This window comes from Mobula birostris, chromosome 5 (genome assembly GCF_030028105.1).
Source record: "Mobula birostris isolate sMobBir1 chromosome 5, sMobBir1.hap1, whole genome shotgun sequence".
Classification (NCBI taxonomy): domain Eukaryota; kingdom Metazoa; phylum Chordata; class Chondrichthyes; order Myliobatiformes; family Myliobatidae; genus Mobula; species Mobula birostris.
In genome coordinates this window covers 95,354,954-95,379,703 of record NC_092374.1, presented here as the reverse complement: position 1 = coordinate 95,379,703, position 24,750 = coordinate 95,354,954, and the positions used below count along the sequence as shown (strand labels likewise).

At 44.1% G+C, this 24,750-nt stretch overlaps 1 protein-coding gene across 1 annotated transcript in view; it reads right to left on the bottom strand.

Annotated features, from left to right (window-relative positions):
• ache (acetylcholinesterase (Yt blood group)) overlaps positions 1-24,750 on the bottom strand; it is a 53,464-nt gene that overhangs the window by 11,072 nt on the left and 17,642 nt on the right. Inside the window, exon 3 of the mRNA XM_072258454.1 lies at positions 11,185-11,351. Coding sequence (XP_072114555.1) covers positions 11,185-11,351 — 167 coding nt within the window. The remainder of the gene's footprint in view (positions 1-11,184; positions 11,352-24,750) is intronic.

Sequence of the window (24,750 nt, the reverse complement as noted above, 5' to 3'; positions counted from 1 at the left end):
TTGAATGATTTAATGGCTTCTAACTTTTTGTTTTGACAGATATTAATCTAGCAGGTTTATAGTTTCTTGTTTTCGGTTTCACTATGGATAAAGGAGTTGCATTTTCTGTTTTCTAGTCTGATAGAACCTTACCTGAATCCTGAAATTTTGGGGAAATTGAAACCAGTACATTAACTATGCAGATTCAATTTCAACATTGAAGAGAAATTTGGATAGTTACATGGATGGGAGGGGTATGGAGGGCTATGATTAGGGTGCAGATTGATGGGAGTAGGCAGAATTATAGATTGGCATGGACTAGGTGGGCTGAAGGGTCAGCTTCTGTGCAGCAGTGTTTTATGATTCTATAGCTCCTCACTAGCCACTCTGACTGGTAGTAAATACATTAACCCTGACAATCTGCTGTGTACGGTCACACTGTGCTGCTGAGTGAACCCATACTGTCACAGGGAGAATGCGTAAACTCCACAGGCAGAGGGCAAAGGCTGTGTCGCTGGCCTATGAGGTAGCATGTCCAGCTGTGCTACTGGGAATGGTGCTATCTTAGTCAGTGCGACGAGGCCGTGTCTTGCGGTAGAGTGGGGCTAATTCCAACGGTGGACTCTGGATCGATGTGCAGGCCTTTCAGCACTAATGTTGTGTAGACTCTTTAATCTACTCTTGGATCAATCTAACCCTTACTGCACACATTGCCTTCCATTTTTCTTCATCCATGTGCCCGAGTCTCTTAAATGTTCCTACTGTATCCACCTCTACCAGTGTATTCCACACATCCATCACACTGTATAAAACACCCACTTCTGACATCCTCCCTTATACTTTTATCCAATTATCTTAGAACCCCTTGTATGAGCCACTTATGTCCTTTAAACCTAATCCAAGATCAATCTAACCCTTCCCTCCCTCAGAGCCTCCATTTTCCTTCTGCTTAGGAGTTTCTTAAATGTCCCTAATGTATTTGCCTCTACCAGCCCCCTGGCAGGTTGTTCCACATACCAACTGACCCTGGGGGAGAGAGGAGGGAAATTTAACCTCAGAGGAATCATAGGTCCAAATCCTATTTGTGTGTTAGTTTAATTGTTCATTTCTGCTGCAGTCCACTTTTTGGCTCCTGTTTATAAAACGTTCGCATTGCTGGGCTAATAAGATCAGAGATTAGATAATGTTCAGCCTAGTACATTTAGCAGCAAGAGAAAATCTGCAGATGCTGGAAATCCAAGCAACACACAAACCATGCAGGAGGAACAGCCAGCATCTGTGGAAAAAAAGAAAGGAAGAGTACAGGCGACATTTTGGGCTGAGACCCTTCATCAGTACTGAGGAGAAATGATGAGGGGCCAGAGTAAGAAAGTGATGGGAGGGGAGGAAGAACCACAAGGTGATAAGTGAAACCGGCAGGGTGGGGAGGGGTGAAGTAAGGAGCTGGGGAATTGATTGGTGAAAGAGATACAGAGCTGGAGAAGGGGGAATATGACAGCAGAGGACATCAGGCCTTGGAAGAAAGGAAAGGGGGAGGAGCACCAGAGGAAAGTGATGGGCAGATAAGGATATAAAGTGAGAGAGGGAAATGGGCGTGGTGAAGGGGGGAAGCATTATTGTAAGTTCAAGAAATAGATGTTCATACCATCAGACTGGAGGCTATCCAGACAGAATATAAGGTGTTGCTCCTCCAACCTGAGTGTGGCCTCATCGCAACAGTACAGGAGGTCAGGGACTGACATGTCACCATAAGGCCACACTCAGGCTGGAAGAGCAACACCTTATATTCTGGGTAGCCTCCAACCTGATGGTATGAACATCAATTTCTTGAACTTCTAGTCATGACCACCCCCCCCCCCCACCATTCCCCATTCCCTTTTCCCTCCTTCACCTTATCTCCTTACCTGCCCATCACCTCTCTCTTTTCTTTCTTCCAAGGCCATCTGTCCTCCCCTTTCATATTCCCCCTTCTCCAGCCCTGTATCTCTTTCACCAATCAACTTCCCAGCTCTTTACTTCATCCCTTCTCGATTTCACCTATCACCTTGTGATTCTTCCCTCCCTCCCCCCACTTTCATACTCTGCTCCTCATCTTTTTTCCCCAATCCTGTTGAAGGGTCTCGGCCTTTTCATAGATGCTACCTGGACTGTAGAGTTCCTTCAGCACTCTGTGAATGTTGCAGTGACGTTTACCCAAGGGTTTCTTGTTGGGAGGTGGGGGGGGGGGAGTGGCTTCTTCATCCAAGAGCAAAATGAAGCCAGAGGACTAAGCTGTTGGATCCTGCTGGGGATTTGTCTACCTAACTATGATGGAGGTGTGGCTGTTGGCGTTCTGAGGCTGAGGGAGGATATTTCTTCTTGCACGTGGCTGTCAGAGCTTGAAGCAGCTTTGAGCTGAGTCACATAGTGACTGCTTATGACCACTACAGGGGTGTTATATACTTGTACGTGCACTTGTGAGCAGACGATTAAAGTTGGTGCGCATGCGCCATTGTTTTTATCTGATATATCTGTCCCGAAACATGGTGGCAGCGGTGGGATTCGGAAAATTGCTTTTTTCAACTGCAGTGCCCGATTTTTTCAACTTGCAGTTGGCAGCATAATGATAGCGCAACTCTGAAACATCGGAGAGTGAGTGTAAAAGTAGAAAAATGTCGACCGAGATGAGCAGCCAGCCACAAATAGAGACGGGTGCAGTAGCAATGCCTGGAGGTGAGACAGCAGAATCTCAGCAGCACCCAGCACCCGCAGGCAACCCTGTGCTGGGGAACCATGTTCAGGGCAGAAGTCCTCCCCCGGTCAGCGGCATCCGCCTGCCAGCTGTCGTGACGGTCAACCATAGAGTGATAGACGGATAGAAGACATGGCAACAGATGTGGACGAACTACAGCGTTGTAGCACAACGGCACAAGCAAGTTCCAGCATAGCAGATGGCATTATTTTTGCATACAATTGGACCGTCAGGACTTGAGGTCCAGAACAGTTTTGTGTTCGTAGATGAGGCTGAAGGCCAAGATCTCACAAAGATTTTAGCTGCATTTGACAGATATGCTATCGGTGAGAAAAATGAGACATATGAATAGTACTTGTTCAACAAATGGCAACAAGAACAAGGTGAGACCTTTGAATCGATCCTTGCCAGCCTTAGAACTCTTGCAAGACATGTAATTTTTGCTTGTGTATGTCAGACGGTCTGCTGAGAGACAAGATCGTACTGGGCATTAACGACTCCCAAACCAGGAACCGTCTGTTACAAGAGAGAAAGCTATCGCTCAATGACTGCATTGACATCTGTAAAAGCACAGAAATGGCTGAATCACACCTACAAGCATTCAGTACAGCTGCAGACAGCAGGTCCGCTACTGTCCATGGGATTAAACCTCGCACTAACAAGAAAGGTTCAAAGCATCCTGGACAGAAGGCTAGTGCTAGTGGTGGAGCCAGAGCAAAAGGCACCTTGAACAGCCACAGAAGCAAAGTGAACCCTTGCAAGTGCTGTGGCACGGAACATGCAAGAGACAAGCAACAATGCCCAGCATACGGACAGGTACGCAAGGCGTGCCGCATTCGAAATCACTTTGCAAAGGTATGCAAGCAGAAGCCCAGGCATGGGGTGGCAGCAGAAAGCGATGACCAAACCAACAGTGACAGCAGCACCGAGTTTATCGACAATGTCATACTGGTGGTCGACAGTCTGAAGACAAGGGATGACGTATTTGCACAGACGCTCATCAATGGAAAGCCAACAGACTTCCAAGTCAACAGCGGGGCGAACATTAACATTTTACCCCGCAAATACTTGGAGGGAGTAGACCACACACTAAGACAATGCACAAAAAAGCTGATGATGTGGAACAAGACCACCATGGATGCAGAAGGGATGTGCAGAGTGAAATTGCGTAACCCCATGACGAACCACAAGTATTCTGTCGAATTTGTCGTGGTCACTGACGACTTTACACCATTGCTGGGAAGCAAGGCCAGCCAGCAAATGAAGCTGATTATGGTCAACGATGACAACTTTCGCAGCGCGCATGCATCTACACTTAAAGAAAAACAATGCACACTAGAAGAACGCTATGCAGAGGTGTTTGATGATGCGCTCGGGGAGCTTCCGGGTGCAGCCCACATGCAGATTGATGAGGAAGTTCAACCCACAGTGTTACCCCCACGACGTCTACCTCACACTATGAAGAAAGTGAAAGCTGAGCTTGATCAACTGGTAGAACGCAAGGTGATAGCTCCAGTCCTAGAACTTACAAGGTGGGTTAGCCAGTTAGTGGTGGCAGAGAAGAAGAATGGCAATCTTCGTATATGCATTGACCCTCGACTATTGAACAAAGCACTGAGAAGAGAACACTACCCCCTTCCGGTGATAGAGGACATTTTGCCAGATCTTGACCAGGCTAAAGTTCTCAGCAAGCTTGATATGAGTTCTGCGTTCTGGCAAGTGAAATTGGACAGTGAATCAAGCATACTCGCCACTTTCAACACACCTTTCAGGCGGTATAGATGGCTCAGGCTCCCTTTGGAACCAGTGTTTCATCAGAGATCTTCCAGCGCAGGCTGCATCAGGCGCTGGAAGGACTACCAGCTCGCAATCGTTTTCGCATTTGAGTGTTTTCATCAATACAGTTTTGGCCGCTTCACAAGGGTACTCAGCGATCACAAGCTGCTCGAAATGATAGTTAAGAAGCCATTGGTGAAGACACCAAAGCACCTACAGGGAATGCTTTTTCGCCTGCAGAGCTATGACTTCGACATCACCTACTGTCAAGGAAAGCTCATGCATCTCACGGATACGCTATCGTGAGCAGTTAGCGGCACTCCAGGCCAGAACAGCTTCGACGAAGTCGACATGCTATCGCACCTGCCAATCCGCGATGAGCATCTGGAGCAGATTCGCATAGAAACAGTGAAAGATGACACACTACAGATGTTGAAATGTGTAATCATCAGTGGATGGCCGAGCGAACGTGATGCGCTACCAGAGCTACCTTACTATAGCTACAGGGATGAGCTCGCAGTCCAAGACGGCTTAATCTTCAAAGGTGAGCGTGTCATCATACCGCAAAGTGAGCGAAAGCAAATGAAGGAAAGAATTCATTCGTCACATTTGGGCGTAGAAAGATGCCTCAAACGCGCACGCGAATATCTTTTTTGGCCAGGCATGAGCAGCGATATCAAACAATATATTGCTACATGTGATATTTGTCGCACATACGAAATGAGTCAGCAGAAAGAATCGCTTATGAGTCATGAGGTACCTGCTCGGCCGTGGGAAAAGATAGGAACTGACCTGTTTACATTCGAAGGAAAAGAGTACCTCGTCACCGTTGATTACTACAGCAATCTCTTCGAGGTAGATCTTCTTTGCAATACGACCAGCGCAGCCGTTATTTGCAAAATAAAGGCTCATTTTGCGAGATATGGTAGCCAAACACAAGTGGTTGGTGATAATGGGCCACAATACACGTCAGTGGAGTTTCACAGATTTGCACGAGAATGGGATTTTGAGCACTTGTGTAGCAGCCCCGGAAATAGCAGAGTGAATGGAAAAGCTGAATCAGCAGTTAAAACAGCGAAGCGGATCCTCACAAAGAGCAACAAATCGCAAGCAGATCCCTACCTCGCACTTCTAGACCATCACAAAACACCTTCGCAAGGGCTGAGCACGAGTCCTGCCCAGCAACTGATGAATCGACGCACATGCACGCTCCTGCCTACAACAGCGAGCTTACTGGAACCCAGAGTTGTACGCGAACGTGAGCGTATGAAACAACACGTCCAGCTGCAGGCCGACAATTACAACACGTCAGCCAAAGATCTTGCCCCATTCGATGAAGGGGATACCATGTGCATGCAACCCCTGGTGCAAGGTAAAAAGAATTGGGAGAAAGCAATTGTGTGTCGGCGCCTTGATCAGCGTTCATATGTACTTCAAACCCCTTCTGGGATCTGCCAATGTAATCGCACACGTCTATGAAAGATGGCTGAGGAACCGCCTGAAAAGCTAATCACATATGAACAGGCAAAATTAGGTCAAACAACTGAGATCAATGACCACAGTGTGCTTACCGCATCAAATACACACAGCCAAACACTAGCAGAGGCTAATGACACAACACAAACACTAACACAAAAGTTGAAACATGCAAATAACAAACAACAGGATTCGGTCAAAACAGTGAAAACTCGTTCTGGCCGCACAGTGAAAAGGCCACACTATCTAGAAAACTTTGTCCCACATTGTAATTGCATGAACAATTGAACAATAAGTCTGTGACACTATTTGGCATTTTAATGTTATGTTTATACTCAAAGAAGGACCATGTCCTGTTTGAGGTTGTGTAGTTTGAAGTTAAAGTCAAATTTTAATTGTTTTATATTTTGTGTATATGCTCATACAAACGGAAATAATGAGTGGTATGTATTTGTGACAGGCATAAGAGACACAAGGCATGGTTAATGAATGCTTTGAAAGTTAATTCCATGAAAATACACTGGAAAGCAGACTTCAGAGAAATTGAGCTTAATTGTTAATACAATTGTTCCTATTCTTTGTTTTGATAAAAAAAAAGGGGATGTTATGATATACTTGTCCATGCACTAGTGAGCAGACGATTAAAGTTGGTGCGCATGCACCATTGTATTTATTGAAATATCTGTCTCAAGACAAGGGGAGTGTTGGACAGGAACTCAACAGGGGTGGGGGGGCACTAGTAGATTCATTCTACACGTAATTTGGATTGGTGGATCGAGAGAAGGGAGCAGGGGGCAGAGCAGAGAGTGATAGAAAGGGAGAAGAGACAGAAAGGAGAGAATCAGATATGTAGAGAGATGGTGACTGTGGAGCAGTAAAGGAAGAATCAACGTGCTCACATTTACCAGGAAAGCCCTTTGAACAGGTCAGTGCTGGTGCGGAAAGCGGCTGTGGATGGAACTTACCCACAAGGCATTAAAGCTTATTTATTGGCGATGTATGCAGTCAGGAGCCCTCTGGCCCAGTGAGGACACACTGCCCAATTTACACCTATGTAACCAATTAATCTGGCAACCTCCTACCCCTTTGGAATGTGGGAGAAAACCAGAGCAATAGAAACAAAGTCATATAGTCACAGGGAGAATGTACAAACTCCTTCCAGACAGCAGTGGCAATCAGACCCCGATTGCTGGCACTGTAATAGTGCTACACAGCCATGCCACCCCCTCCTCCTCCAAACTTTCAAAGCAGCAATGGATACTGGATGCACTCAGATGCAAGGGAAGCAGGACCAAGTTAAAGGTGTTAACTGAACACAGTTCAGGTCCTTGGGGTCCAACCATGAACCATGTTCAAGGACGTAGAATATATTTTAGGAACATATGGTATCATCCTATGGTAACATATGTGTTGGCACGTGACCAAGTGGTTAAGGCTTTCGTCTAGTGATTTGAAGGTTGCTAGTTCGAGCCTTGGCTGAGGCAGCATGTTGTGTCCTTGAGCAAGGCACTTAACCACACATTGTTCTGCAACGACACCGGTGCCAAGCTGTATGGGTCCTAATGCCCTTCTCTTGGACAACATCGGTGGCGTGGAGAAGGGAGACTTGCGGCATGGGCAACTGCTGGTCTTCCATACAACCTTGCCCACGCCTGCGCCCTGGAAACCTTCCAAGGCGCAAATCCATGGTCTCATGAGACTAACGGATGCCTATAATGGTATCGTCATTGCTAATAGTGCTGTGTGGAGATTTGTTCATTATGTGCTGTGTTGTATGACGTAGGCGATCATGGTCTCATGACCATGATTGTTCTTGGAAAATTTTTCTACAGAAGTGGTTTGCCATTGCCTTCCTCTGGGCAGTGTCTTTACAAGACCGGTGACTCCCCCCCAGCCATTATCAGTACTCTTCAGAGATTGTCTGCCTGGTGTCAGTGGTCACATAACCAGGACTTATGATATCCACCATCCACTCATACGACCATCCACCACCTGCTCCCATGGCTTCACATGACCCTGATTGAGGCGGCTTGTGGGGTGGGGGGGGCAGCTAAGCTGGTGCGACACCCTGCCCAAGGGTGACCTGCAGGCTAGCGAAGGAAAGGAACACCTTAACAAAGGAGGTTTGGTAGAGACGTAGATCCACCCTGCCACCCGGTGTCCAAATGCAACAAAGGCAGTTGAAAAGTTAACTTAGTCTGACTAGTTTATAAAATATTATAAATCTTAAGTAGAACTTACTACTTAAAAGGAGATTTCTGCTACTTTGATTTTGTTAAACAATTTAATTTTTTTTAAATAAAATTGAAAGAAACTCCAGGAGTAAGGCCAGGAAGTCATGGCTGGAGTTCTGGTGGAGGGAAACAGGGAAAGGAAGGAAAAAGAGTGATTTATTTTTGAGGCCGGAGATAGAAAAGCAACACAAGCGCGGAAGCTGGTTAATGGACGGTGGGTGAGGCCATGTGTCATCAGACAGTGAGCAGTGCTGTTCACAGAAAGGGACTTGAGATGGAGGGCGTGACTAGGTTTGAAGGAGGTAAGGAGCTTGGCATTTGGAAGGTAGGGGAGGATCTGTGGGCTTGGGCTGATTTGGTGTGTGCCAGGTTGGGGTTGGCGGATATGGTTTGGGGATACATGACTGGATGTCGGGAGGAGGCTTGGGCCTACAGCTGAATAACTGCCAATTCCAAATCCACTTCTTCAACAACTCTCCTTCTCCACCTTTCTCACGGCAGGATGAATGTCAGGTATTCTGGAGACATTTTTTTGCTTAGTAATTTAAAAAAAAGAGAATTGAAAATAATATAGAAACTTCCCCCTACAACCAGGTGCCCCAGAGCTGCAGTGTTCCAGCACAAGCTAAAATAAAATAGGGAAGAAGGATTAAGCTAACTTAAGGTTTAAATTAAAACACATTATTTTAAAAAAGTAAACTGTTACTACTGACAGTGTCTAGCACCTCTGGTGAAGGGGTTTGTCATGTCCATGCTGGGGCAGCTCACTCACCTTTGGTCCCGACTGGACATTTCGCTCTCACTTGTCGCACAAAGTAGCAGTTTGCACATGACAGCACACCCTGGTACACCGCTTTGACAGAGGGCTAAACTGGGTGAGGGTAGCCAGCGGCCTCATACCCCGGTGAGATAGGGACATGTCTGTCCCAGCACACAAAGCCAGCTCCAGCAGTCTGGGCGGATGAGATCTAGTGAGATCCAATGGCCGGGAAGGTGGTTCTGCAGCGTCCCGTGGAGAGCGAAGGGTGTGACAGGTCATCCACTGTAAGACCCCAGTTTGTGATGCTTGTTCATACCTCTGGACCCGACTTCTGAGGTGGAGAGAGAGGAACTGCCCCAGTGCAACAACTTTTCCACTTTACAAGTTCTCCCACACAGGTCTCCTGTCATCGTTGGATATGATGGACAACCATCACTACCGTGAGGGAGGAGGTGGGAGGTACAGAAGCCTGAAGAAGCACACTCAACATTTTAGAAGCAGCTTCATCCCCTCCGTTATCAGATTTCTGAGTGGTCCAAGAACGCCACCTCAACGTATACAAAATGCTGGAGGAATGCAGCAGGTCAGGCAGCTGATGTTTTGTACTGAGACCCTTCATCAGGGACTCCTTATTGAGAGTTCAGCCGGAAATGTTGACTGTTCAGCCTCCATTGATACTACCTGACTTGCTGAGTTTCCCCAGCATTTTGAGTGTGTTGTTTGAGATTTCCAGCATCTGTAGAATCCTGTGTTCACTATTTTGCTCTCTCTTCCCACTTAAAAAAAAATGCTTATTGTAACCTATAGTAATTATTTCTTATACAGCTGCCACAAAACAAATTTTACAAGGTATGTCAGTGATAACAAACCCGATTTTGCAGGAAGGGCTGCTTGTTGTTCTTTCTCTCCATGCCTTGTCACAAGTTGGGTGGCAGCTTGCTGTTCCTTTCGCATTTTGTCTGTTCTCCTATGAGGCTGAGTTGCAAGCTCGGTGCTCAACCCAGCACAGGTGAAAAGCGTGCAAGGAGCCGGCCGCATTGAAACCTGGGAGTACTCACCTGAAAGTCTGGTGCTGATGCCACTACACCACTGGCTGGCTTAGGAATAGCTGCTTGTTAAAGCACAATTCTCCCACAAAAGAATACTTAGTCTGCCAACACCTCTCCTTTTCCCTCTTCATTTGGACAATGAATGACAACAGGATTTTGGATAACAGGCTACCACACCATGACTCAACTTGAACTTCACCTGCACCCACCCCACACCGATTTGCCAAACTTCCCCTGTGTTAACATGAAGGTGCTAAGGGAAATTGAACCTGTAACTATTTGTGCACCGGGGTAATTTTCAGCAACTAATTAATCTACCAAGCTGCAGGTTGTTGGGACGTGGGAGAAAAGAGGGCACCCAGGAAAGCGTACAGAAGAGGTTTACCAGGATCCTGCCTGGTTTACAGGGCATGTGCTATTACGAGAGGCTGGATAAACTTGGGTTGTTTTCTCTGGTGGAGCAGCAGATGCTGAGGGGAGATCTGATAGAGGATTATAAGATTATGAGGCTAGATAGAGTAGACGGGGAGTATCTGTTTCCCAGGGTTCAAATGTCTAATACCAGAGGACATGCAATAAAGGTGAGAGGGGTAAGCTTTTTTTGAAACTCAGAATGGTGGACGCCTGAAATGTCCTCCTTGGTGTGGTGGTAGAGGCAAATACATTAGAGGTCTTTCAGGGATGTTTGAATAGGACACAGATGTAAGGAAGATGGAAGGATATGGACATTGTGTAGGTAGGAAGGATTAATGTTTGGGTGTTTTTGATTTGCTTTTTAGCTGGTTCAGCACAACATTGTGGGCCGAATGGCCTGTTCCTATGCTGTACCATTCTGTGTTCTAGATAACATTGTCACAGGGAGAACCTGCAAATTTCCCACGGGCAGCACAGGAGGGCAGGAATGACTCCGGGCTGTTGGAGTTAAGTTACTAACTGCACCCCTGCACTGCCCTTGATCCCAGTCTGGGCCACTGCAGGAGAGGAATTAACATGCTCGATTGTACTTTGTGCCTTGAGCTGTACCCCTTACACAGGGAGGTGCAGTGGGCCTGTCGAGATGAAGCCGGACTCTTTGGCGATGTACAAGCCTGGCATCTTTGTAAAGGAAGGAACAGGTGGAGGGCACCAGTACAGTAAGGTGGGTTAGAAGGTCCTGCGCGGTGAAAGCAAACACCTTACCTGTGACGTTGAGAAGCTTGGGGAGGAACTGGTTCCAGAAGACGCATGTCTGAACTCTGAGCCGTTGGTTGACTTTGACGGGCTTGGCGTTGAGGTCAATAAACTTTTGCTCACCAGTGGTGAAGGGAGGCCAAATATTCCCCTTTGCATGGAACTCGTTGGGGTTTCTACAGAGGAGAGAGAAAAAGAGAGAGACACTTAAGGTGACGTGACTGTTAGAAGGACTTAATTTGTTGGGGCTTAAGGGGCAGGGATATATGGAGTTGGGGGAGAGGGTTTCTGTCTTTCCCTCAGGTCACAAGGCAAATAATCAGTCTAGTTTAGTTGGTTTGGTAGAAGAATTCGAGGGAAGCTGAGGAACAATTTCTTCCCCATTATCCCGATCCTAAAGACAGTAATGAATAGAAGAATCAGAGACACCCACTGCATTTAGAGGGTCCAGGTAAACAGCTAAACATCCTAGAGGTGTGGGCTGCTGGGTTCATTGGTTGCTGCAAATTACCCCTTGGTGTGGAATAGTGGAGAATTTGGAGAGATGGGTAGAAAGAGTAGGGAATCTTGGGGAGAATAAAATGAATATAGTGTAGGATTAGTGCAAATGGGATTTTGATGGTTGATGTAGACTCAGTGAGATGAAAGGTCTTTTTCCATTTCTTTAAGAACCAAGTCACCACAAACCCCCATGAACGGGTCATACCAAACACCACCCAAGCCTGTGACGGCAGGTGATCTGGCTAAAGATTGGTATTGGTCCCAGCAGTCCGAATGCGAGCCTTTCCTCCAATCACAAGTTGGGAGATTTCATCCTTAACTGTGAGCCGATCCCCAATTTTACAGGAGGAATCGGAATCTGCTGCCACAAAACAATAAACTTCCCAAACCAGGTCATGAAATTTATTGTTTTGTGGCAACAGTACAATGCAAATAAATTACTGTTACAATAAAAAAAAAGAGAAAGTGAGATAGTGTTCATGGACCATGCAGAAATTTGGTGGAGGAGAAGAAACTGTTCCTAAAGTATTGAGTGTGGGTCTTCAACCTCCTGCACTTCCACATTGATGGTAGCAATGAGAAGAGGGCATGTCCTGGGCTTTCTAGCTCTTTCTAGGAATTTCTAGCTTTTACCATGAGACTAATAAGTGGAAGTTGTTGGAGTTTAGATCGCATTTTCTTTGGGCAGAGCCCACGTCTAATTCAATTCATCCTGTTCACAGAAATTGGAGGCTTGGTTTTAAAGCTGCTAAACACGCGGTGTCATCTAGACATGGATTAATAATGTGAGGTCTCTCCTGCTTCCATCACCGCAGAGTGAGAATTCAATTATATTTCTTAAAGAAAATCTGGGAATTGAAAAGCAGGGCCAATACAGTGGATGATGTTCTCTCTAAACCCACCCAGGAGGTGATAACTGTATCACACTTCACAAAGTTTAGCAAGTATGCAGACTGGCAGAGTGTGAAGCATTGTCAGTGGAGTGGCCTCAGATATAAATGACCCATTATCGCAGAGGTAAGAGACTGGCTCTTGTCCTCTTCATTTCCCCTTCAACAATGTAGCAGAAACACAGAATGATTACTGCAGAGCCCCAGCTCCTTTTCACTCCCTTGCCATTTCCTAAACCTCCTTCAGACACCTATCCAGACCCCTTCTTTCAGCTATAGTTGAAATCTGCCCTTACTATGCCCTGTGGCATTTCCTTCCATATAACCATATAACAATTACAGCACGGAAACAGGCCATCTCAGCCCTTCTAGTCAGTGCTGAGCGCCTACTCTCACCTAGTCCCACTGATTTGCACTCAGCCCATAAGCCTCCATTCCTCTCTTGTCCATATACCTATCCAATTTAACTTTAAATGACAACATCGAACCTGCCTCAACCATTTCTGCTGGAAGCTCGTTCCACACAGCTACCACTCCCTGAGTAAAGAAGTTCCCCCTCATGTTACCCCTAAACTTTTGCCCTTTAACTCTCAACTCATGTCTTCTTGTTTGAATCTCCACAACTCTCAATGGAAAAAGCCTATCCACGTCAACTCTATCTATCTCCCTCATAATTTTAAATACCTCTATCAAGACCCCGCCTCAACCTTCTACGCTCCAAAGAATAAAGACCCAACTTGTTCAACCTTTCTCTGTAACTTAGGTGATGAAACCCAGGTAACATTCGAGTAAATCTCTGTACTCTCTATTTTGTTGACATCTTTCCTATAATTTGGTGACCAGAACTGTAAACAATACTCCAAATTTGGCCTCACCGATGCCTCATACAATTTCAACATTACATCCCAACTCCTATACTAAATGCTCTGATTAATAAAGGTCAGCATACCAAAAGGTTTCTTCACCACCCTATCCACATGAGATTCCACCTTCAGGACCCATGCACCATTATTCCTAGATCCCTCTGCTCTACTGCATTCTTCAATGCCCTGCCATTTACCATATAACCATGTAACAATTACAGCACGGAAACAGGCCATCTCGGCCCTTCTAGTCCGTGCCGAACTCTTACTCTCACCTAGTCCCACCGACCACCACCATGTATGTCCTATTTTGATTAGTTCTACCAAAATGTAGCACCTCACATTTATCAGCATTAAACTCCATCAGCCATCTTTCAGCCCACTCTTCTAACTGGCCTAAATCTCTCTGCAAGCTTTGAAAACCTACTTCATTATCTACAACTCCACCTATCTTAGTATTATCTGCATACTTACTCATCCAATTTACCACCCCATCATCCAGATCATTAATGTAAATGACAAACAACACTGGACCCAGTACAGATTCCTGAGGCACACCTCTAGTCACCAGCCTCCAATCTGACAAACAGTTATCCATGACTACTCTCTGGTGTCCCCCACCCAGCCACTGCTGAATCCATTTTACTACTTCAATATTAATACCTAATGATTGAACCTTCCTAACTAACCTTCCGTGTGGAACCTTGTCAAAGGCTTTACTGAAGTCCATATAGACAACATCCACCACTTTACCCTCATCAACTTTCCTAGTAACCTCTTCCAAAAATTCAATAAGATTTGTCAAACATGACCTTCCATGCACAAATCCATGTTGACTGTTCCTAATCAGACCCTGTCTATCCAGATAATTATATATACCATCTCTAGGAATACCTTCCATCAATTTACCCACCACTGACGTCAAACTCACAGGCTGATAATTGCTAGGTTTACTCTTAGAACCCTTTTTAAACAATGGATCAACATGAGGAATATGCCAATCCTCCGGCACCATCCCCATTTCTAATGACATTTGAAATATTTCCGTCAGAGCCCCTGCTATTTCCACACTAACTTCCCTCAAGGTCCTAAGTAATATCCTGTCAGGACCTGGAGACTTGCCCACTTTTATATTCCTTAAAAGCACCAGTACTTCCTTTTCTTTAATCATCATAGTTTCCATAACTTCTCTACCTGTTTCCCTTACCTTACACAATTCAATATCCTTCTCCTTAGTGAATATTGAAGAAAAGAAATTGTTCAAAATCTCCCCCATCTCTTTCGGCTGCACACATAGCTGTCCACTCTGATTCTCTAAGGGACCAATTTTATCCTTTTGCTATTAATATAACCGTAGAAAGCCTTTGGATTTATTTTCACCTTACTTGCCAAAGCAACCTCATATCTTCTTTTAGCTTTTCTAATTTCTTTCTTAAGATTCTTTTTACATTCTTTATATTCCTCGAGCACCTCATTTACTCCATGCTGCCTACATTTATTGTAGATGTCTCTCTTTTTCCGAACCAAGTTTCCAATATCCCTTGAAAACCATGGCTCTCTCAAACTTTTAACCTTTCCTTTCAACCTAACAGGAACATGAAGATACTGTACTGTCAAAATTTCACCTTTAAATGACCTCCATTTCTCTTTTACATCCTTCCCATAAAAGAAATTGTCTCAATCCACTCCTTCTAAATCCTTTCGCATCTCCTTAAAATTAGCCTTTCTCCAATCAATAATCTCAACCCTGGGTCCAGACCTATTCTTCTCCATAATTATATTGAATCTAATGGCATTGTGATCACTGGACCTGAAGTGCTCCCCAGCACTAACCTCCGTCACCTGACCTATCTCATTTCCTAACAGGGGATCCAAAACTGCCCCTTCTCTAGTTGGTACCTCTATGTATTGCTGCAAAAAACTATCCTGCACACATTTTACAAACTCCAAACCATCCAGCCCTTTTACAGTATGGGCTTCCCAGTCTATGTGTGGAAAATTAAAATCTCCCACAATCACAACCTTGTGCTTACTACAAATATCTGCTAACGCCTTACAAATTTGCTCCTCCAATTCTTGCTCCCATTAGGTGGTCTATAATACACCCCTATAAGTGTTACTACACCTTTCCCATTCCACAATTCCACCCAAATAGCCTCCCTAGACGAGCCCTCTAATCTATCCTGCCAGAGCACCGCTGTAATATTTTCTCTTGACAAGCAATACAACACCTCCCCCTCTTGTTCCTCCGATTCTATCACACCTGAAGCAATGAAATCCAGGAATATTTAGTTGCCATTCACACCCCTCCTGTAACCATGTTTCACTAACAGCTACCACATCATACTTCCAGGTATCAATCCATGCTTTAAGCTCATCCACCTTTCTTATGAAGCTCCTAGCATTAAAATAAATGCATTTAAGAAATTTTCCACCTTTTACTCTCTCTTTATCACTAAAGGTGCAAACAACTTTACTGTTTTCTTTATCTTCCTTCTCCCCTACATCTGTTCCCACACTCTGGTTCCCCTCCCCCCATATATCTAGTTTAAATCTACTGGAGCCTCTCTAGCAAACCTACCTGCAAGAATATTTGTCCCCCTCCAGTTTAGATGTAAACCATCCCGCTGGAACAGGTCCCACCTTCCCTGGAAAATTGCCCAATTATCTATAAATCCAGAGCCCAGTCACTCACTGTCCAAATGAATTCCTCATCGTGTCACCGCCAGGTCTTTTTCCAAATGCCTTGGGTTTTAATTCCCTGCTTCGAAATCCTTCTACCAATGAGAACAGTTTCAAATGACTGCATACATACCTTTTATTTTGAATACCTGCATATCTCTACTTCTCTAGAACGATGAGTTCTGGAGCTGAACACCTCTCCTTATTCTTGCCACCAAATTGCAATGCCTCACATTTCCCAATATCACATTTTGCTTGCGTTCCTCCAGTCTGTAGTTGCTCTCTGCACAACCAACTAGCCTCTAGATTGGAAATCTGTGCCCCAAATATTTCCATGTGACTTAATAAACAATAAGAGAAGCAGTAATCCTACACAGCCCTGGGGCAACTCTCCTCTGCAATTGCCTCCAGAAATATTCTTTGTTTCCTGATATTTAGTCAACTTTATATCCTGAGCTCTATGAAACTCTAACTAGACGAGACTTGGAGTACAGTGCTCTCCTCATTACAGGAAGGATGTGGAAGCTTTAGAGCAGGGATGGGCAACCTGTGGCGCATTGGATGATTAGAAGTGGCGCATTGCACCCCAATGATAATAATAAAAAGGTAAGCCTACTAATGCAAAAATTATTAACCAAAAACAGATTTGTAGAAAAAAAATCTATAACAGGAATTCAAGTAGCTTAGAGCTAGAAATGGGTTTTACTGAGAATAAAGCTAAAACTTCGTAATTATTTTTAGCAATTTTATTATTTCGTGCACATCTTTTGGCGAATGTTATCTTCTTTCACATTAAAGCAACACACATCAAAGTTGCTGGTGAACGCAGCAGGCCAAGCAGCATCTGTAGGAAGAGGTGCAGTCGACGTTTCAGGCCGAGACCCTTCGAGACCTGACGAAGGGTCTCGGCCTGAAACGTCGACTGCACCTCTTCCTACAGATGCTGCTTGGCCTGCTGCGTTCACCAGCTACTCTGATGTGTGTTGCTTGAATTTCCAGCATCTGCAGAATTCCTGTTGTTTGCTTCTTTCATATTAATCTGTTTTCAATTTTAAAAAAATGTTCAATGAGTCAAACTTGGAAAGAAGGACTTTTGTTCTGCAGTCGTTCCATAACTGTTCAACACACATTTGATACTTGTTTGATCCTGAGGCGCCAGGCGTCTGCACCAGCGATGCGTCACAGGTTTTTGCCCGTCAGTTTACAACTGACACTCGTGCGCTACGGAGTTGTGCTTTGTTCGTCCTTTGTGAACATTTGCAGTTTTGTACTTTTTCGAAAATTAAGCCTTGTTTTTACATTCAGTTACCCATCACAGTGCAAAAGAAAATGAGCAAAAGAAAAGCAGAAAGTGATAGTAAGCATGAATTCAATGAACAGTGGGAAAATGAGTTCTCATTTATAGAGGGTCCGTCAGGAAAACCGTTGTGCATTGTTTGTGAAAACACTTTCTCACGTAATCGAAGACGTGATCTTAATAGACACTATAAAACACAACATCAGACTGAAATAGAAGAAAAACTGAAGCTAGTGCTTGGGTCTGAGTTACGGAAAGAATATGTGATTAAGAAAAAGGAAGAAATCAAAAGAAGGCAAAATATATTTCTTAAAAGAAGTTGTGAAAGTTTGGCAATGACAGAAGCATCTTATGAAATTGCTTTAGCGTTGGCCAAAAAATGGAAGTCTTTTTCTGATGGAGAAGATTTGTTAAGCCTCGTCTCCAAATATTTGCAAGATGTCTTGGTGATAAAAATATCGAAAGGAAAGTAGATGAAATTGCTCTGTCAAAACGAACAGATACGAGACGCACCAAAGAACTCTGTCATGATGTATCTGAGCAACTGAAAGGCCTTCTCCATGCCTATACTTCCTTTTCTTTAGCTTTGGGCGAATCTGCTGACATATGTGATGTAGGCCAGTTAAGCATTTTTGTAAGAGGAATTGATGATCATTTTAGCGTCTTTGAAGAACTTACTGGTCTTGAGTCGCTTCATGGAAAAACACGAGGATCAGACATATTTGACAAAGTAAAATCATGACTAGAAAATATACATCTAGATTCTAGTAAACTCATCGGTGTTTGTACTGACGGAGCGCCGTCAATGATAGGTAAAGCCGTTGGGACTACAACTTTGCTTGAAAACTTTTTAGGTTGTCCTCTACTAAAATATAACTGCATTATACACCAAGAGTCACTGTGTGGAAAAACTTTAAATTTGCAGCATGTTATGTTACTGGTTGTGAAATGCGTGAATAAAATTAGAGCAAGAGGATTAAACAGATGAGAATTCAGAGAATATTGTGAAATGTTAGATTTGGGATATGGCGATCTCGTCCTTCATTGTGAGGTGTGCTGGCTTCCTAGAGGACAGGTTCTGAGTAGATTTTGGAAACTGAAAAATACTATTCATAATTTTCTAGAAGAGACCAATGAGCTCCTTGAGGAAAGAGTCCTTTTATGATATAACAATTGGCTATTTGATTTAGCATTTTTAGTTGATGTTACCAGCCATCTCAATGATCCAAATTTGAAACTCCAGGCAATTTGTTTCCTAGCTTAGTAAATAGCATTCAAGATGAAGTTAAAACTGTTCACCTCTCAGTTAGAAAATGAGGATTTGAGCCAGTTTCTGCACTTAAAAGAGCAGAGTGAATGTGCTGAAGGTAATGGCAAATTTACAAAATATATTGAAAAAATTAGGTTATTGCAAGAGTCATTTGAAAGTCATTTTCGTGATTTTGCTAAAGAAAAAGACTGCATACTTGCATTTATAAATCCATTTTCACTTAGTGAACAAAAAATCATGCCTAGTAACATACAAATGGATCTTATTGACATGAAAACAAATTCATTATTGTACATGAAATTTGATTTGCTTTCCTCAGTCCCAAATGCTTCTGATTAATTTCTGGCGATTATTACCCTGTGAACATTTTCCAGAACTAAGAAAATTTGCCCAGAGTTATATCTGTCCTTTCGGAACGACATACAGATGTGAACAAACATTTTCAGCCATGAAACTGATTAAAAACAAAACGAGGTCGCGATTGACTGATTCAAATTTGAAGAATTCTCTGCTGCTCTCAGTAACTAATTTAACTCCAAACATTAAAAGCTTGGTGAAATCAAAACAGACTCAAAAGTCTCATTAATGTAAGTAATGCATATCTTGTTTTTATATTAAATCAATATATCATGTTAAAATTAACATACTTTTACAAGAATTGAATGGGGGTACAAGAGTTGTATGACGCATCTGAACTTGTGCGTGAAAAAATTGACGCATGGAATGTAAAAGGTTGGCCAAAGAGCATGTAGAAGAGATTTACCAGGATGCTACCTGTATTAGATAGCAGTTGAGTGGGCTTGGGATTTTCTCTTTGGAGCGAAGGAGAATGAGAAGTGAATTGATAGAGTGAACAGCCAGCACCTTCTCTCTTCCCCCCCCCCACCACCGAGCAGCAATGCCTCATACAACAGGGCATCATTTTAAGGTGATTAGAGGAGAGTATGGGGTGGATGTCCGAGCTCATTTATTTATTTTTAAAAAAATGCATAGAGTGCTGTGCACATGGAACGCCCTGCAAAGGTGGTGGTAGAGGCAGATCCGTTACAGGCATTTAAGAAACTCTCAGATAGGCACATGGATGATTGAAAATGGAAGGTTATGTCTGAGGGAAGGGTTAGATTGATCTTAGAGTAGACCAATAGGTCAGCAAAACATTGTGGGCTGAAGGGTCTGTACTGTTCTAAAAATCTTGATGACAATTGCATGAGCCTGTTTGAAGGGAAAAAAATGAATGTCAAGTGGGAGGCTTTCAAGAGTGGGATATCGAGAGTGCAAGGTCAGCATGTTCTGTCAGGGTGAGGGACAAACCTTGTAATTTTAGGGAACCTTGGCTGACAAGGGATATTAAGGCTTGCATCAAGGACAGGGAAAAGGAAAGATCATTTGGTTTTAGGAGGTTGGATTTGAGTGAAACCATTGATGACTAATGCCTAAGCCTAAAGGTCTGCCTTGGCTTAATGACACCACCAGAGCCCTGAGGAGGAAGTGCAGAATATCCAAACGGAAGTGGAAGCGTGATAAGCTTCAAATTTCCTTTGAAATTTTGAGATACAATCTTCACAAATATCAGGATGTAGTTAAGGCTGCAAGAGCAAAATACTTTTCTGATCTAGTTTCTAACAACTCTCATAACTCCAAGGTCTTATTCAGTACCATAAATCCTGTCATTTGTCATGTCCCAGTATTAGTTTAGATGTGTCCCCTGCTAAGTGCGAGGAATTTTTAAAATTCTTCATTAGCAAAGTTGAAGACATTAGAATGAACATTCCCCTCCCCACCCCACCTAACTGTTTCACTGGTCTGTTCATCTAAACTGGACTGTTTCCAACCCATCACACTACCCTCCCTTACAAAGATTGTTTCCACCATGAAACCTGCAACCTGCCCCCTTGACATTGTCCCCACTGCCCTCCTGACGGATGTCTTTGACATAGCCGGTCCCATCCTCTATATTATCAACAGCTCCTTGGCCACTGGTATCGTTCCAACCTGCTTCAAGCGCGCCATGGTCCAGCCCCTCCTGAAAAAACCCCTTAGACCCTACCTTACCTAGTAACTACAGACCTATTTCCAAACTTCCATTCCTGTCAAAGGTTCTTGAAAAGGTTATTCTCAGTCAATTGCTGCCCCACTTACACCAAAACAACATCTTGGAAAGATTTCAGTCAGGTTTTAAGGCTTATCATAACACAGAGTCTGCCCTGCTGAAAGTGTACAATGCCTCTCTATCGACTCAGGTGACTCTGCCATTCTAATTCTTCCTGACCTCAGCACAGCGTTCGATACTGTGGATCACACCATTTTAATAGACCGTCTCCAGTATGGGGTTGGTGTTGATGGCACTGCCTTGAACTGGTTTATATCCTACCTCAAAAATAGAACCTTCTCCGTCAACATAGGCAAATTTTCCTCTTCTCCAGCTAGTCTCTCCTGCGGGGTCCCATAAGGTTCCATCCTAGGTCCCATTCCTTTCTCCATATACATGCTTCCCCTCCACCAGATCATTCAAAAACGTGACATTTCCTTCCATTGTTAAACACAGCTTTATCTCCCCTTGAAACCAAATGACCAGTCAGATCTAGTCAGCCTCATGAACTGCCTTGAGGACATAAAGTGTTGGATGGCACAAAACTTCCTACAGCTGAACGAAGGCAAGTCTGAAGTTGTCCTATTTGGCCCCTTTGACTCCGTCAAAGTGATTACCAACAGTCTTGGTAACCTGTCCACCCTTGTCAAACCCCACGTCAAAAACCTTGGTGTGATATTTGATTCCGCCTTTAAGTTTGACAAGCAAGTTACTGCAGTAGTAAAAGCCAGTTTTTTCCAGCTTCGTACTATTGCCAAAATCAAGTCGTTTCTCTCTTTCAACGATCCCGAGAAAGTCATCCATGCCCTTATATCCTCCCGCTTGGACTGCTCCAACTCCCTGTATACTGGGAATAGTCAGTGGTCCCTGTCCTGTCCGCAACTGGTCCAGAACTCCGCAGCCAGGCTCCTGACAGGTGCCCAGAAGAGGGACCATATTACTTCTATCCTGGCCTCTCTCCACTGGCTACCAGTATGGTTTAGAATTGATTTTAAGGTTCTCCTGTTTGTTTTTAAAGCCCTAAATGGGCTGGCCTCCTCCTATATCACAAACCTTCTAACCCCTTATTCTCCTTCCAGGTCCCTCAGGTCGGCTGACTTGGGGCTCCTGGCTGTCCCACGATCTAAATTTAAGTTCAGGGGTGACCGCGCCTTTGCTGTTGTAGCCCCTAGACTGTGGAACAGCATTCCCCTCCCTATCAGATCTGCCCCCTCCATTGACTCTTTTAAATCCAGGCTTAAAACTTACCTTTATTCACTAGCGTTTGAATCTTCCTGATGTGGCTGATTTTTTGGCTTGTGCTTAGGCTCGTGTGTTGTTTATGTTGTGCCTATAAGCTGTGTGCCTTGTTGTTTATATCTGTGTTTCTTATATTTGTGATTTTAGCTACCTGTTTGGTCAACATGGGTTGTTTTTAAATGTGCTTTATAAATAAATTTGACTTGACTATGAAAAGACTCAAGACGGAAATCAGGAGGGCTAAGAGAGGGATGCATGGATCTGGATGATAAGGTTAAGGAAAATCTCGAGAGGTTCTATAGCTATAGAACGATTAAAAGGGTGGCTGGGGAGAGAGGAGGTCCCGGTAGACACTATTGGAGTACAAGGTTAGGTCTCATTGAATCCGGGGAAAGCTAGTTAGGTAGGTTCAAAATTTGGCTCCGAAGTGGGAAGCAGGTGGTGGGTGAAAGTTGATTCTGCGAATGGAAGTCGGTGACAAGTTATGCCCATAGGGATCCATATCGGGACTCATTATCTTTTGATGCCAATACACAAAGCCAGATGAGTGAATTTGTGGATGAGATGAAATTAGTTATCAATAGTTAAGAGTGTTATCCAAGATTACAGAGGGTTCTTGACCAGTTAGGGAAATTGGCTGAGGAGTGCCAAATGGATTTCAAGACAGAGAAGTGTGAGGTGATGCATTTTGGAAAAGAAACCGAGAGCAGGATTTATACTTTGAATGATAGGACATTAGGCGTGTAATGGAACGGGAGTACAAGTGCAGAGTTCATTGAAAACAGCATCAGAGGCAGACAGAGTGCTGAAAAAAAGATTTAGAATCCTGATGAAGGGACTTGGCCTGAAACAACAACTGTTTATTCTTTTCCATAGATGCTGCCTGACCTGCTGAGTTCCTCCAGCATTCCGTGTGCATTGATCTGGATTTCCAGCATCTGCAGAGCCTATTGCATTACCGAATATAGGAGCTGGGACACAAGATACTCTGCAGAAGCTCAAAATCCAGAGTATACAGAGCTCTACTAGCCTCTTTAATGTGTTATCTCAGAGTACTGTGGGCAGTTTTGGTCACCATATTGTAGGAAAGACATGGCTAAATTGGAAAGAGTGCAGGGAAGATTTACGAGGGGTGATTGATAAGTTTGTAGCCTAAGGTAGGAGGAGTCAATTTTAGAAAACCTAGCACATTTATTTTTCCTACATTTACACACTTAGTCGAGCAATCGTGGAGTATACGGATCCCTTCTTTGTAGAGGTCGGCGTCTTGGACCTCCAGAAAGTGGTTCACCGCAGGGATGATTGATAAGTTCATGGTAAGGTAGAAGGAGATGAGTTATTAACTTCAAACTTTCTGCATTTCCACTCAAAGAGTTGAACTGCACGTGCATGTAACAAGAGCTGTATAACTCATCTCCTTCTACCTTAGGCCACGAACTTATCAATCACCCCCCCCCGTTGTGGACCACGTCTACAAAGAAGGGATCCATATGTTCCACGACCACTGGACTAAGTGTGAACATGTAGGAGTGGACTATGTTGAAAAATAAATGTGCTAGGTTTTCTAAAATTGACTCCTTCCACCGTAGGCCACGAACTTATCAATCACCCCTCGTACTAGGATGTTTCCAGAACCAGAGGGCTTGAGTTATGGAGAGGTCAGCTGGGCTAAGTCTTAATACATAGGTGACCTTACAGAAATGTTCAAGATTATGAGAGGCTTAGATAAGATGGATAAGGTCTCCTGCCCAAGATAGAGAGTTTAGGGAGCAGAGGGTTGGGAAGATGGGGATAAGGTTCGAAAGCGATCTAAGGGGCAACTTTTCCACGCAGAGGGTGGTAAGAATATGGAAGTAGTTGAAACAGGTACAATTGTATCATTTATGAAGTACTTGGACAGGCACAAGGAGGGGTAGGAGGGAGAAGGGACAAATGCTGGTGGGTGGGCTCTGTCAACGGTAAGGGCTTGTTGCTGCCTACTCAGAAGCATCGCAGTTGGTGCAGTATAACCATGGGAGATTGTCTCAGGCATTTCACTTGCGATCGCAAGACTCTGTTGGCAGTGATAACACAAGTTGCCACAGGGCTGTTACCCTTGTCTGGTGGATGGACAGATGACATGGGAGCTGTGTAGCCTCGGTTGTAACGAGAACTAGGCCTCAAGCCTCGGGTTTGCCTGCTGCTGCAGACCAGGCGAGAGATGCAGAAGTCATCTGGTCAGTGTGGTTGAGCTTGGCTGGAGCCTGCCCTCGCCTGTCAGTGCAGCCCTCCCATGTTCGAGCGGTGGAGTGACAGGCTGGATGGTGTGCGCCTGTACACTGCCAAGAGACTGTACCATCGATTGCTGGACATTGTTGCTCAGAGCTTGGACTACATATATATATATTTTTTTTTAGAGTGAATATGCTTCTCTGCTCGATATTTTGAATTATGTTACTTGCAATTTTTGAATGTTTGCTTGCTATTTTGAATGTTTTGAACCTTGGTCCCAGGAGGAATGCTGTTGCGTTTAGCTGTATCTATGTATGGTTTGGGTGATTTGATTTGATTGTTGAACTGAAGGGCCTGTATCCATGCTGAATTGCTCATCGCTCTATGCCACAACCTTCAGCATGTCACCTTATTATATAGCTTGTTGACACTCTTAGATATTTTAATCAAAACCACTCAGGTTAGCCAGGCACAATGTGCCGTTGGTAAATACCAGCTGGTAAATACCAGCTTTCTCTAACCAATCCACACTT